General features: G+C 41.6%; 1 protein-coding gene across 5 annotated transcripts in view; it reads left to right on the top strand.

Annotated features, from left to right (window-relative positions):
- The window catches only part of nrxn3b (neurexin 3b), a 331545-nt gene that overhangs the window by 70010 nt on the left and 245797 nt on the right, over positions 1-15738 (top strand). For 4 of the 5 annotated variants that reach the window (XM_040017563.1, XM_040017566.1, XM_040017565.1 and 1 more), the window contains 3 exons: positions 4161-4462; positions 5852-5896; positions 7481-7642. In XM_040017563.1, coding sequence (XP_039873497.1) covers positions 4161-4462; positions 5852-5896; positions 7481-7642 — 509 coding nt within the window. The remainder of the gene's footprint in view (positions 1-4160; positions 4463-5851; positions 5897-7480; positions 7643-15738) is intronic. The other variant, XM_040017562.1, reaches the window with a different exon arrangement.

Raw genomic sequence — 15738 nt, 5'->3', positions numbered from 1 at the left:
ACATGTGATGGCTCACCACTGAACCAGAGCCGCACAGTCGCATAGTTAGCATTAGCCTTGCATTGCAGTAGAAAACCATATGGTTCATATTGTTTGGGGTTTTCTGGCTAATTTGGGCTAAATGTAGTCTTTTAGCAGTTTTCAAGTGATCCTGTTCTCACATATTAGGGAAGGAGGTACAAAGTGGTGATGATTTTTAGGCTCATTTTCTTTTGAGTGGATGCAACCTTGGATAATCCCTAAGAGTACCCCACAAATGCTAGCAGCAGATACTTAAATCTTCTACGTTTAAGTTTCAATCTTCAGGCTTGTTTATCTGAAAACACAGTGCGAACATGTATTTGATGTGTCGCACATCCTGTTCACTTTGCCAGTAAAGTGTCCTTGGGACTGGTGGTCATGCTTACTACCCAGCTCGCTTCCTTGTGAGGTTTGGGGGTTTGGTGGCTCTGCAACTGTAAGTGAGGATTTTTGCCACAATCACAAAGTCTCAAATCTGATTAACATCATCTTGTTTCCCTTTTATATGTTCCAAGTCTTTTTGCCAACAAACGATAAAGGGCAGTTTGGTGTCTCGCAGCGATCCTGAGTTGGCTGAAGGTTGTGGGCAGTTGTTTCATAAGACCCTTGAGGTCAGACTGGAGTGAATTCAGCGCGTGTGACAAGAGGAAGTGGAAGAAAATGGGAGATGGTAATGAAGGAGCTAATTGCTTCCAGTGGATTTTGAAATCGAACGCCAACCCCCAGTGCATACACCAGGCATCACACAAATGGAATATTGATGACTAAGGCGAAAATAAGAGAAAATGACCCCGCTATGTGATCAATATGAAAGCCACAGATCTGTGCAGAACATGTCTCAACAGGCAATACATTTCCCCTGGTCTTTATGGATCCGTATACACTTACCGCAAGCTTTGTATTGCTGAAGTGCACAAATAATGCATATCAATTTGCACTCTCTGTTATTCAGAGCAACAATGCTATATTAATGGCTTTTTACAGCTCTACAGAAACTTTGTAATTACATCATTGTAGATAACGCTGTAACACATCATAGTAAGCTTCTATTTGGAATTTACTGTCAGTGTAATTTATGATAAACTAGCTTTGACATACACATATATACATTTCCATTCATTTTCTTTTTTGCTAGCTGTAGATTCAAACTATATAGAAATTTGTTTAGCTTTAAAAAGAAACACAACACCTAAGCTGTAAACCTTTGGTTTGATATAAACATAGAATACTGTTGGTATAATAATAATGTTGACCTCTAATTTTAAAAGAGACATTTAAGGGACACAGTACATATATTTTGACAATAATTTTAGATCCTAATATGCATTGTACCCTACTGGATTCACATGTCGGTCAGGCTGATCATTTAACCTCAAACTTCTGCCTCCATAATTATTCATTCATAATGTAAATTAAAAAGAAATGAAACTTGCACATAAGATGATGAGCATGATCACATTTTATCTGCCATCAGTCGTTAGCGACATTAACATGATGAACATTTTGGTTGACATTAAAATGTTGACCAAAAGTTTAGGAATTGGCAACATTATGTCAATATGATACATCCAAGGCCCCTCGGTTTCCCTCATTTCTTTATATATTACTAGGAAAATAATAAAATAGATGAGAAAGTTTAGCGATTTATTGAAACGAGGGATAAATGGAAATAAATAAATTGAAGAAAAGAAAAAGCTGATTCTAATGAGCCAAGTCCATTATTTGTTATGATCACCCTTATTGTTCAACACAGCCTGACTTATTATAAGCAAGCTTTCTTGTAATTTCTTTAAATAGGTTTCAAGAATAGTTTTCCAGGATTCTTAAAAAACATTTCAGAGCTCTTCTTTGCACGTTCGCTGCCTTTTGTTCTGTTCTTTGCCAAAATGATCCCTCATTAGTAATCAGCAATGCTGAGGTCCGGGTTCTCAGGAGGCCAATCCATGACTGATCATTGTGGATGTTTTTTCATCCTGGTATACTTTCACTGTCGTGCTTATATAATAGTCCGAACAGGTGCAAAGAAACAGTCTCTCTAGGCTTGTTGTGCAATTTGAGCAGCATTCCTGAGATAGCCAACCTAATTAAAGTGTGCTGTATAGTAGAGGGATGTTGCCATGACAATAACCTTTCTACCTTAGGTCAGGGGAGAGCATACTAGATCAGGTGTCTGGAGATGATCTAAAGGATAACACTGCTGCATGCCTACAAAGAAAGCTTGTACACAGAGGTAGTTTCCGTGTACCTTTCGGTTTCAAATCACAAGTGTTCTTCGTTTAAATGCGTTCATTGCTGTGTATACAGTAGAAAGGTTGCTTAGTATTCAAGCGAGAACAGCTTCAAGGATAATTGATTTGGAAAAGTGAAAGACGCAGCATTTTATGCGTCTCAATCAGTTGGGAAAATTCAGCCCTGTAACCATTTTTGCTGTCAGTTTGCCATGCAAGAGGCCTTCAGGCAAGATGTGACAGAAGGCCCACAGAACATATGGCGCTGGCTCTCTCTGATGCTAGTGTTAATGTTCAATAAAGCCAACCGGAGTGAGGGGCTAGACTCTCATTTTATTGCTGTGGATGTAAAAATCAATATTTTATTAATAATCTGAAAGTGTTTTGAAAGAAATTACGGCCCTTTCTGGGGGAGCTTTTGGATGCGACATGCCGCTGTCTGTTTTTCTTCAGTTATTACAACACTATCGTTTTGATTTTGATGCCCAGCACAGTGTAAAGCTTTTGCGAAGAACAATATTACATGAATATACAATCAGGCGAGCTTCTCCACGCTGTCAGTGCTTGTGTAATTTCTAAGATGAGATGCATAAAATCAGTAGAGATGGGAGGAGGGCTTTTTTTTTGATCCTCCAATGTATATTCTTTTAGCTCTCTGTGTTGTGCTGTCTCAGTGGTAATAATGGGTTTCTATTTATTCCCCCGGCACATGGATGAGGGCTTTCACAGTTCCTTTGTTTCCTCCCATACTATTTCCTCCTGTTTCTTCGCGCAGTGCAAAGACACAAGTTTGACATCCCACAGCCTCGCTCCCCTTTTTCATTTGTTTCTATCTCAGTATTGTCGTTCTCATCCTTCCCTCCTTTCTGCCAGCTTCTCAGCACCGCTCCCTCATGTTTACATATTGCCTGATCCGAAACAACAAAACTGAAGCTCGCAGCGCTCGTGTTCTCCCCCTCTCTCCCTTTTCCTTTCTCGGCTTTCTTCTTCCACATTTGTCCATCATGACTTGTCTGCGAGTAACACAAAGGAAGAACCGCAGGACAGTGAGGAAATGAAATGACACATTGAAATGCCTTTTGTTGGCAGGTAGCATTGTAGTTACCGTCACAGCAGTGCCAGAGCAGTTAGTAGGTTTGGTTCATGTTGTTCTTGAGGTTGAACAGTGCGCCTTCGGAGGAGGAATTATGTAGTCGCTGCAGGTTGCTGTTGCCAGCTTAACAGAAATGATAGTGAGGGTGTCTCTATTAGATTCACCCACACCCACATTGACCATGCAGCACAGAAAGCTACACTGAGAAACTGGGAAAACAGATTTCTAGAGTCCTCCCTTTCCCCGTCTCCAGCTGTCTCACCTTACTTATAGCGTCAATTTAAAAAAAGGGGCTCAGGAAGTCACTTTGCAACAGCCGAGTGACATAAAACTGTAAAATCAGACTAAGTTTGATTTATGCGCCCCATTAGCGGGGAATAGTGTTCCATCATAAGTAGCCTGTCTGTCTGGAGGCTGTACGCGAAACCCAAACCCACGGTCGTACAGATAGGATTTTATGATCTCAGCTGAATGATGGGATTATCATAGCTGTAATTATAGTGCATTGTGTATGTGTGTGCTTGCCTGATGGAAGCTTTTGTGCAACATGCAGCGGTTCCCTGTTTACTCAGGCTGACTCACGATGAATGAAGAGAACAACACTCATGCTTGTTTCATGTTTAGGAGATTTTATAACAAACGGCAGAATAAATGCGGTAACGACCGGCTGTGGTCTTGTGGAAGAGTGCGATGAATCATAGCACGGCACCGCAGCAGGGGGCTTAGCTGCTAGACGTTAATGCCGAGCCTCGTCGTCTGTCGGAAGATGCATAACGCCCTGAAAGTAACACTTTGCTTCTTTTCCCTTTCCCATTCAGCGAGGGAGGAGAACGTGGCCACCTTCCGCGGCTCGGAGTACTTCTGCTATGACCTGTCACAGAACCCCATCCAGAGCAGCAGCGACGAGATCACGCTGTCCTTCAAGACCTGGCAGCGCAACGGCCTCCTCCTGCACACGGGGAAATCCGCAGATTATGTCAACCTGGCACTGAAAGACGGGGCAGTCTCGCTCGTCATCAATCTAGGTTCTGGCGCTTTCGAGGCCATCGTCGAGCCGGTCAATGGAAAATTCAATGACAACAGCTGGCACGACATCAAAGTGACACGCAACCTGAGACAGGTAATCGGGGGTAGCGGCGATGGACGGAGTTTGGAGACAGTTTTGTTTTGTTGTTTTTGCTTTAGATAAGCTGCTTCTGAGAGCTTCTGAGAGGGAGCTGGGATTAAGAATGTCACTTTGTTCTGATTGGTTGTCATTCCATTGCTACAATTCAGACAGATGCCATTATACTTTTACAGAGATATCTTTTATTTTAATTCAATGTCATTGTCTAATTTCTTTCTTTCTTAGCAACTAGTCAATAAGAACATGGAAAAGCAGTTCGCAGCATATTCTAGGTACCGTCTTTCTAGGTGTTTTCCTCTCTCCTGTTTAGCGGCGTATTGAACTTGAGCTCCCTGTGTTGTCAAATTAAAGTTATCAGATATTTCTGTTTTGCTTCACATTCCTCTAAGATGACACTTCTGTCAGGCACTGTCACTATCGCTTTCCTTTGGGAAACTGTTCGTATGCTTGTGTAGACCACACACTTCCACTTTAAAGGCAGACACAGTGTTTGCCTTTCAGCCGTCCATTAGCACTGTATTTATAGCACAGATGATCGTCGGGCTTTTTAAAGGCAGAGATACATCTGTATGGCATAAACAGAATTAGTAATGCGACATGTATTGTTTCCTATCATATTGTAGTAATTTATAATTAGCTTTTCTTACTGTTAAGTGCATACATTAGATCTGTCTACAGGCAGCTATATAAAGAGTGGAGGTAGTAGTAGCGACACGTGTGCGTTTGCTCATTGTGTCGGCCGACCTTTAGTTTGTCGGCAAGGTGACACAGCCTTTAGTGTTGCTCTCAGAGCAGCGGAACAAGTAAGTGTTGATTTTCTGACCCTCCCTGACAGTAAGCTTTTGTCCCACAGGTTAGTAAATAGTTGTTGCTGAGAATCCCAACAGGATAGCCCGTAGTTTAGAGGTTAGAAGCTAAGAGTCAAGGGCTGCTGGCCTGCTTTCTCTCTTTCTTTCTCTCAACAGATCTGTCTTTCTATCATTTTCTTTCTTCTTCTTTGAAAGGCACAATTTGTTAGACTACAGGTGAAAGAAACACTGCAAGATTTGTGGGATTTAAGCCGTCCTACACAAATTTGATGTGAAAGTCCTCTCTGTGGTCCTCGTTGATGTTTTCATGTAGGACTCTGGTGTCGAATATTTGGAAAGGATGGCACGATGCCTCGGATCTCTGGCAAATCGCACAGTGTTTATTCACTGTAACACTAACTCATCCATGATATAAGTCATTTTTACTACTAACCAATATCTAACCAACTAATGTACTAACTAACATCCTAATTCCTCATCGTTGGTTTTGGTTTTTCTTTTCTGTCCATCCTTATTAACAACCTTTTTTGTTCACTATTCTTTTGATTTCCTTTCTTCCCCTTTTTCTGGAAAGCAATCAGGCATTGGACACGCTATGGTAAACAAACTACATTGTCTGGTAGATATCATTCTTATTGTCTTTTTTTTGGGTTTGCCGTGTGTCCCCCCCCCTCTCTTCTTTTATTCGTTCTCTTTGAGTTCCATCCTAGACACTCTTATCAAAAAATGAGGAGATGGGTTTGTATTACCAGGCAATTCTTTCTTCGCTTCTTCTCAATTTCCTCCCTGACCTGCCAACAACCTCCTTCTTTACCCCACAATCCCCATCCTGTTTTTTTTCACTTTGGCTTTTACTTTTTTCTCTTTGTTTCTTCCACATTACTGCAGATTTACGACAAATAAAAATAATTGACTTCTTTGCCTTTGTCAGGGCAACTTACTTTTTATTTTTATTTTTTTCACACAAAAAGTCCCCATTTTTTGTGAGGACTGTCGTCCAGAACTGACAGAAGCTTGCCACAATCCCAAAGATGGTGACCTCGACAACGGGCCCTAAAAGAGAAACTATCAAAAAATGGCAACCCCTAACCTTCATTGCGGGAGCTCTGACAGTTGTTTCCAACACACAGTGACGCATGGCATGCCCACACCTCATTGACCTGTCACCACCCAAAGTCATATAACAAACATGTCACCCAGAATAACCACTAACACTCTAATTCATCCGCTCACCTTCCACCTATCACCTTCTCATTCACTTTGCCCTCCCCGTGTGTGTTTTCGTAGCATGCTGGTGAACGTGACGTTCTGTGTGTTTTGACTAACTCCGATCACCCTTGCCCCCGGGCCCATATGCGTAACATATCCAAGAATAAGCAAACTGATCTAGGATTATTGGTCTGGTGTAGTGACACGGGCACTGCAAAGCATGACACCTGAGCTAAACCTGATCAAAGATCAGCATGAGCTATTCTGAGAGTGTATATGAATATGGGCTCTGGTCTTGATTGTGCATGAGCGCAGCAACCTGTGTGGCTTGCTCCAGCTTTGTATGGCACCATCGATCCACTTACCCCCCTTACATGTCCAGTTAAGTGTGTTTAATTTGCCTTCTAACAGTGATGACCTTGGTTTGCACATGGACGTGGTGTGAAAAGCCTTCCCTTTGTTTTGCATGTGCGTGGGTATATACATGTAGTCGTCTGCAAGAGAGGCGAGAATGTGAAGATGGTTGGTGTGAGAGAGAACGTGTGGAACAAGTGAGGACGTGCGTGTGCACGTCTGTGTGTTTAAGTGCAGTCACATAGTGTACTGTAAATGTCTGTGTCTGCAGTTACAGATAAATCCCGAAACCTAAGACAAGTGGAATCAATTTGTCCTTGGTTTGAACATTGTACTAACCCTCCCCCAACCTGAAGTTTCAGAACCAAACCTAGAATCCATTCTCTTACTCCCATCAAAGATAAAGAAAATATGCCTCTGCCATATTTTCTTTACCTGTCCTGTGAATCCTATGGCAAAAATTCCATTAACAAAATCAAAAAACGCTGTCTTATCCAAAGGTTCAATGAAAAACCAACCTATCGTCAGGAGTCTTATAGCTCGTTTTGAATGCAGACCAAGGAAGGAGGTGTGTTGTATCCGCAGCATAGAATCCCAGAGTGTAATAGCTTGGCTTTGGCTATGTGTTGCCCCTCAACAGGTCACAATCTCCGTCGACGGGATCCTCACCACCACTGGCTACACCCAGGAAGACTACACCATGCTGGGATCCGATGATTTTTTCTACGTGGGTGGGAGCCCCAGCACTGCAGACCTGCCTGGATCTCCAGTTAGCAACAATTTCATGGGCTGTCTGAAAGAGGTAGGAGGGGCTCGAATGGGAAAATAGGTGCATTATCAATTAGCGTACCATGCTGGTACTTCACGGTCACGCTCTCTCAATCTGTGCAGTTGTTTTCAAAGTGTACAAAATAATAATCATTATACTGGCCCTGAAAGGAGAGAGAAGAAGAAAAAAGAAAATTACATTATCAATTAAAGCTGCTGAGTTGGCAGAGGGAGTATCAGACTTTCAATATTCGCCCCCTTAATCTAATTCATAACACTTACTGCAGTTTGTATGTGAGAAAATATTCCAAAATTGCTTCTGTCACATGTAATTTGCAGCATCAGCTTGAGTGCGCTGCTAAAACGCCTCTCAATAGGCGGCAATCTGAAAGAAATATTTGCTTATGATGAAATACGAAAACGCATTGTTGTTTTGGGACATTTAGAATGTATTTGCTGGCTCTTTGAGTTTGTTAGAACCAGAAGACATATAAAGTACCCCATTATTTTTATTCTGCTCACCATTACTTATCCTGCAGCCAGTAATAATAATAATAAAGTGCGGGCTGGTGGCTCTTCATGGCTGTAAAAAAGTCTGCATTGATTCCTGCACTTCAGCAGCACCGTCAGGAATAACCTTCGCGTTTTACTTGTGATTCAGTTTGTCTTTATATAATGATACTTCTTATTATAAATTATATTTTATTGCTTTTTTAAAGGTATTTCTGAGCTCTTACTGGGCGGTTACACTATTCTGTTTGAAGGCTGTACTTTTCTACACTTAAAATATCTTTTTCTGTTTTCATATGATAACATTAAAGCTGCTGCTTTAAACTGTTGAAATGACAGAAAACCAACTCCTCATGATGGGAATCCTACCTGAAAACTGTTGCCATAGTTATAGCACCAGTGCTGAAAACGTGAATAACAACAGTGGCTCTGAAAAGATGCAGGCAGTCGTTCAGTGGGGGATATAATTATTTAATCCCCTGCTGAATTTACAAGTTTGCTCACTTACAAATAAATGAACAGTCTCTCATTTTTATGCTAGTTTCATTTTAATGGAGAGAGACAGAGGGCGCCAATATGGAGGCCGAATTCTGGCTGTGATATAGGGGATCAAATACTCAATAGATGTTTCTCTCCATTAAAATAAAGCTGCCATAAAAATTAGTGAATGTTCACTTATTTGTGAATGTGTGAAAGTGAGAAAACTTACAAATTCTAGCAGGGAGTCAAATAATTATTTCCCCCACTGTACATAAAGCGCTAATTGTGGCTCCACGGTGTAGTGGTTAACACACTCTTCATCTTAGACATAAAAGAGACACATTCCCAGTGTCGGTCCCTTCCCTAGATGAACGCGAGGGTTGCATTAGGAAAAACATCTGCCATAACGACTGTGCTGAATCTAACATGTCCAAAATGTCGATAGGGCTGATTTCTAGGCCAATATTAGCCATTTCCTGGTGTGTTAGTATTTTGGATTGTTATCTGTGTATCTGTGGTTTGCCATAACATGCAGTATTTCAATAAGAGGTAACTATTAGCTGGTATTTTATTATTGTATCTATTGGTATTACTGTTTCTAATGGCAGATGCATGAAAATTAAAACAATAAAGAGGACAGGAGAAACACCCTTCAAACGTGTTAAGAATGTTGACATTTCCCAGTTTTTCCACCAGGGGGCACTCTGTAACATCCCTGCTGGCAACGTGTGTTTGGAAGCCACACACAGCGGACACAAACACAACAACCAGCTAACTCTACTTGGATAAACAATGACACATAAAACTGTTTTAGGAAATCTGGTTATTTTTCATGGTTCTGATATATCCAAGTGTCAGGTTGTTGTTTCTTGGTCCAAAAAGAGATGCCAATGGAATAGTGACTTAAATTGGAGTTTATAAAGGCCAGCAGGGAGCGACTCCTTCGGTTGCCCAAAAAAATACAGTCGTATAGAAGACTATGAGTCATTTGGCCTACAGCTCATTTGACCTGTGAACCTAATGAATTTTTTCGGTGAGTTTATGATCTCAATTATGAATTTTAAGCGTTATTGAACACATCATCATGTCCATTTTGTAAATGATGTTCTCATTAGTGTCCAAAAGGATTATAAAGCAGAGCATGCTTTAGTTCTATGATTGACAAGTTATTATGTGAGAGTGCAGTGTGCCCTCAGTTACCCAATCAGATACATCAGTCCCTTGTCATATCCTATTTCAAAGCACCAAGATGGCGAGAACCAAAATATACAGCTTTAGACTAGAAAGTGAGGTCTCACTAACCAAAGGGGACCTCCCCGTGGCTATCTCCATCAGTTTTATCCAGTTTATGGAAATATTATACAACCTCATTTCTCACAGGACTCACTCTATCCTCTCATCCAGGCTGTTTTTCTCTTCCATTACAATCTTCTCAATTTTGACAAGGGCTAGTAAAGTGTATGATGTGCTGGCAAACTCACTGGGCCACTGTCCAACTTGACACACACACGCGCAGGTTTGGGTGACGGTTAAGGGGAAGGTCACCTTGTCTGGACTGTTGTATGTTTCGACTGAGTGGCTCAGATTGCTGTTCCTTTAGTCATTACCGCCCTGGCTAATGCATCCCTCATCAGCCCTCAAAGTGCCATGACCCTTTGTGTGTGACTCTCACACACACAGATACATGTTTATGGAACATGCTGTGTGATTAAATAGTTTTCAAGCTTTTGATTGATTGCCAGTGTTTGTTTTAGCACCAATGTGCCAAAACGATACACAGTAGAGAGAAGAGGACTTATTCTACTTTATTTTTATAGATTAATTAATGCATTAATGGGCTACCTGGCATGAAGCAAGAAGGAGTGATCCAAATAACCAAAGCACACATCCTGTTATAAAAATTCTCTTCCTAGCTGCGTCGTGTTTCCATGAAAAATGAGCATCAGTATGTATATTGTCTTTTTTGCAGCCTGTGAAAATCTGTTGATGTTTAGTTCTTGACAGTACTTTACAAAGCATGAAATATAAATGAGCAGTTTGGCCAGTTTGCTGCAAAGCAAGTCTCTCTACAGCGTTACCGGTAGTCTAAATACAGTTCGAATTTTTTGTATCAAAGCAACACAAAGTGGATAACAGTAATATCTGACCTGTGTGATGGATATCAGGGAATGTACCTGGACCCACTGTGTTTTTTCCAAAGCTTGCAGTTCAGTGTTTGACTCATTAATTGAATATTGATTTGTGAACACAAACGTGTCTCCTGTGCTCTGCAAGTTTGGCATAATTGTTTGGATTTCAGTCAGGACGGCTATAATCGAAAGAAGAAGACGAGTATTTGGCAAGAGCTATGACACTGATTAAGTCAGGAGGAGCATTAAAGAGGAGCTGGTGTGGATGTGAGCTGCAAAGTGGCTTGCAGTTGCGCAAATTGCTAAAGCAGCTTAAATGTTGCTCTTTATAAGATTCGTGAGATTTGCAGAATGGATGTGGGAGCTGATGTGGCTGTCACCAAGATCAGCTGTGCTCCAGGATTGCAGCTGAGTTTGGTTTTGTGTTTTTGCTTAATCTGATTGTAGATTTCTGGGTATATTTCATTACCATTGGTGCATTACCTTGAGAGCCAGTACACAGAGGTATTCAGTAGGTACACGTGTGCATTCTGAGTGGCTGCTGGCAGTTTGTAAGTGAAATAAGGTGACAGCACTGTACAAAGCATGAAAAGAGCTATTCAGTGTTCAGTGACAAAAACCTTATGATTGCTTCAGAAACAGAGAACGTTCACCTTCAGAGTAAAACGTTGTGACTTACTGCTGCAAACTAATCTGCCATCGTCCAAAAGTTGATTCTGTTCATCTGGACGTTTTCAGTGGGAGAAACGTTTCGTCACTCATCCAGGTGACTGCAGGTTTCCCCAACCTTATAAACAGTACATCTGCATAATGACTGAAACCCGCCCACTGAAGGAACAATAGGCTGGGAGGTCAGTTCCTTCATCATGATTATGCAAATTGTCATGACCATTGATCAACAACCACTGATCAAAGTCTTACAGTATTGTAAGATGGCGATCTGCCAGTGACCAAAGCAATCACCAGGAGGTTTTTGGTGCAGCACCCTCTATGTGACCTCCTGCAACCACTTGCCAAACGGTTGGGGAATGCACATTACTAGCAGCAAGTAGCTGTCAGGAACGCGATGACTGGTCTCTACATCTTTGCCACTGAGGTCACACCAAGTCAGCAAAGGTTTTCAAACAAGTAATACAGCAAGTGCTGGAGCCGTGCTACCTAAGCGTGCTTACCCTTCTTCAGATGTAGGCAAAAATGACAAGCCCACAATACTTTATTAATAATGTATACTTTATTAATCCTGTAGGAAAATACTTAGTCCTCTGCATTTAACCCATTCACTCAGTGGGCGGCTACCGGGGAGTAGTGTAAAAGCGGTACCTTGCTCAAGGGTACTTCAGGGTAGCCGTTCGCTCATGGGGCAGACACTCCACCTACTGAGCTATCCCTGCCCCCTAAAACTGAAGGGCCACGGGTAGGAGTTGAACCCGCGCCGCCCACTGTCAGGGCGCCTGCTCATCTTGCTTGAGCTAAACCGGCGCTCATTAACCATGTGTGTTATGATAACTTGTCGTATCTCAAACCTCAGTCAATCATTTATTTATTTCCCAAAATTGTCCACCCTGCTTAAAATTATTTATACATTAAAAAAAATAGAAAAGTATATGAATGAACTGTGTAGTATAATAGTGCTAAAGCGTGAAAGAGTTCCCCCGCCCATTTTAAATAAAGTGATTAATGACAACGAGCAATACTTACTACTTGAAGCTGGATCACTCTGTTTGGGGGGTTTGGCCTCTACATAATAATAATAATAATAATAATAATAATAATAATAATAATAATAACTTTTTTATAGGCACTTTTGAGACCCTCAAGATCACCTTACAATAGTACAATAACAGTAAGAACAATATAATATAATAAAATATTGTACTCCATAGCAAGATTGGATTTCGGAAATATTTTTGCCCTTTTTAGAAAATAAAATAAATAAAACCTACACGTTTGCTAGGAGGTCCTTCTTGGTACATAAAGAGACAAGGATCCATTTAAAATCTTAACACGGACAATGCAAATCTATTATTCTCTGTCCTTCCACCACTTGTCGAGGAAATATCTTTTTAGCTGTTAAATCTTCATCAGCGGTCATCGGCTAGTTTCTAATTGGAAACACCCCAAACACTGTCTCTGAAAAACGCCACCGAGCTTTTAAAGAAGCAAATTTGAGCCGATAAATAGCTTGCGTGTTTCCTGAGCCACGACGCGGAGACGGTTGTATAAAATGTTTGTTTCCATTATTATCTCAACAAGCGTGACTCAGCATTAGCTGGCACTTGAGTGTTAGGTGCACAGAATCACGAAGTGATTCACGGTGTGTTTGGTTAGTGGTAGTGTCGTGTGATGCTCAAGTGTTCATCATACATAGCTCCATTAAGTGGGCACGATGCCAGCTGCTACTCAGCACCGTGCAAATTGCTCACAAGTGGCACCCTGATCTCCCTTTCATACTCTTATTTATTAAAGGTATTTCTTTGATTGTTCCATTAGTCCCACATTGTACGCATGTGTGCATTTCCCCTGCGTGTGCTCCCTGTGTATCATCCCTTTGTCTCTCAGCCTCTCTCTTGTTGTCCGTATTTATTCCTTCCTGCCCCCTCCGCCTCTTCCTGTGGATTCAATATCCCCACATAATGAGCGAATGATTCAGTTGAGTTTGGCCCGCTGCTCAGATCAAGATGCGTCAGTGTTTCTGTCTGCGTGTGTAATGTCTGGCTCGAGCACTTTGAAATGCTGGTGAAGCAGGAATGTTGGTCTCTGTTCATTCTGAGACTTTTTAGAAATTTTTTTCAAAGAACACCTTTTTAAGCTGATGAATACGCTGGTGGAGACATGTGTCGCCACAGCGAGCAAATGCTTCCTTTTCTTGTCTGATAACAAAAGAGATGCCTGCGTGCTGCCATCACAACCCCTGTCCTGTTCAGTCTTCGCTGCACTCATCTGCGCCCGTAGGCTACATAGGATCTCATCCATACACGATGCAAGCACACATGTCCCACCCACACTCGTGTTCCGCCATGTGGGCTGCGGTGTATCACGTGACCGACTGGCCAGCGGGCACACTCTGGTCAGCCTGATGTTTGGTAGTGCCGTGCAGTCTGTGCCTTCTGCAGCCCCTTTGAACTCTCACTCCAGGCCCCTTCAAGCACAGGGCGGCACTGCGTAGTGGCAGACTATGGGGGCGGCTGGGGAATACAGTGTCAACCCTGTCAGGAGAGGAGGAGCAGGATCCAAGAGGTGGAAGCAGAGAAAGAGGATGTTGAGTAACAATCAGGGAAGCGAGTATGTCAGGCTAGAAAGTGGGAGTGTTAAAAAAAAGAGAGGAGGTGGGTGACAGAGTGTAGGAGAACAGAAGTGAAGTGCAGGTGGAGAGGAGAGAAAATCAGGATGGATGGACATGGAGAGTATGATGAGTAAGTGAGAAAAAGAGAAGGGGCAAGAGACCACTATTTGACATTTGAGAGAAACGATGTCGTCATCAGTTTTGTGTTATTCACTGCTGCATGTTCAGGCAGTGCTTCTTTCCCTTTATTACAAATGCAAATGTCACCCTGTCCTTTTAATAATTTGACTTTTTTTTTAATATCTCCTTCGAGGGGAACACAATGATGGATGGGTGCAAACAGAAGACTTTAATGGAATACCTTCACCTTTCCCATCACCCTCCCCCACAGGGCTAAGCTGTGCCACTGGTAAACAGTTTCTGTTTAGAGGATTTGGCTCCAGGTGACACCTTTTGTACAAAACACCTTATGGGGCCGAAAACACAGGCTACCTGTAAATCTTATATAATGTGATAAAAATAAAATTGCTGAAAGATATTTTTAAATTCTACAACCACTTGCTCGGGGAGAGCACAGTTGTGGCTATGATAACGGCGAGCATTTGAGAGGAATGATGTTTTTAGAGTCGATAAAATTAGATCTGTTTTGTAACTCTTTTGAAGGAGTGCAGCTAAAAACAGATGTCGTTTTTTTGAGTTATTTGGAGCCATTGGGTAACACGGGTGAAATTCTGTACTTGTTATGTATGAATACAATACAGAAATCGAGTTCACGACTCCATGCTTCAGAATTTGCTGAAGTATTTCACACATGATGATCCTGTGCAGACTTTGTAAGGTGCAACCCACCACCATTTCTAATGACCTATAAATGGTGGTGGTCTCTGTCACATAGAGACTAACAACCATCTGCACTCACATTCAGACTTATGGGTAATTTAGATTTACCAATTAACCTAAATCTAATACTTGCATGACTTTTAACTGTGGGAGGAAACCAGAGTACCCAGAGAGAAGCCACTGCAAACAGCCAGACCTTCTTGTTGTGAGGTAACCACCACCATGCCACCGAGATGTCGATCCAGGCTTAACAAAAGTAGCAAAGCTATGACTGCAGGGCTTTTCCTTTTTGTCCTCGACAGGTTAAACCACAATAAATAGCAGTAGCATACAGATGGCGTGTGTATAGTTGTTTGCCTCTTATAACCCTGGTGATTTTCCTGTGGTTGGAAATCTTGTGTGATGTTGTGAATTTTGTGAGTCCAGGCAACTAACTAGTCTCACTAGATTGCATCATGTCACCTCAACAAGAACAAATTAAGTTGTTGAATTTCATGCAGATCCTACATGATTTAATTATGTTCACCATAGAAACGTGAAACTATTTTGTTCAAACTACAAGTTAGACTTTTGTAAATGTAACAACCACCCAATTTACTTTTTTTCAGTATACCCTGATATTCTTTGATGAGTAATGATGGAGAAGTATTGAAAAATATTGATGTTAACACTTGTTAAAGATCATTGACTGACAGGGATAACAAAAATGTGCATGTTAACTGTGACGCAATTGATATAGAAAAAATGTTAACAAAAATACCAGAATCTCCAGCACCCGGAGATTAGCCTGTGTGACGCAAGCCCAAAGTGTACAGTGCTGCAACGCTTTAATCAGCTGAAGAGCAAAAGTGTGATCGTAGATAAAATGTTTCAGGTTCAGTATTTGAC

Source organism: Simochromis diagramma, unplaced genomic scaffold, assembly GCF_900408965.1.
Source record: "Simochromis diagramma unplaced genomic scaffold, fSimDia1.1 OVJJ01000802.1, whole genome shotgun sequence".
In the NCBI taxonomy this organism is placed as follows: domain Eukaryota; kingdom Metazoa; phylum Chordata; class Actinopteri; order Cichliformes; family Cichlidae; genus Simochromis; species Simochromis diagramma.
Note: the sequence above shows the minus strand (reverse complement) of the source record. Positions and strands in the feature narration are given on the sequence as shown.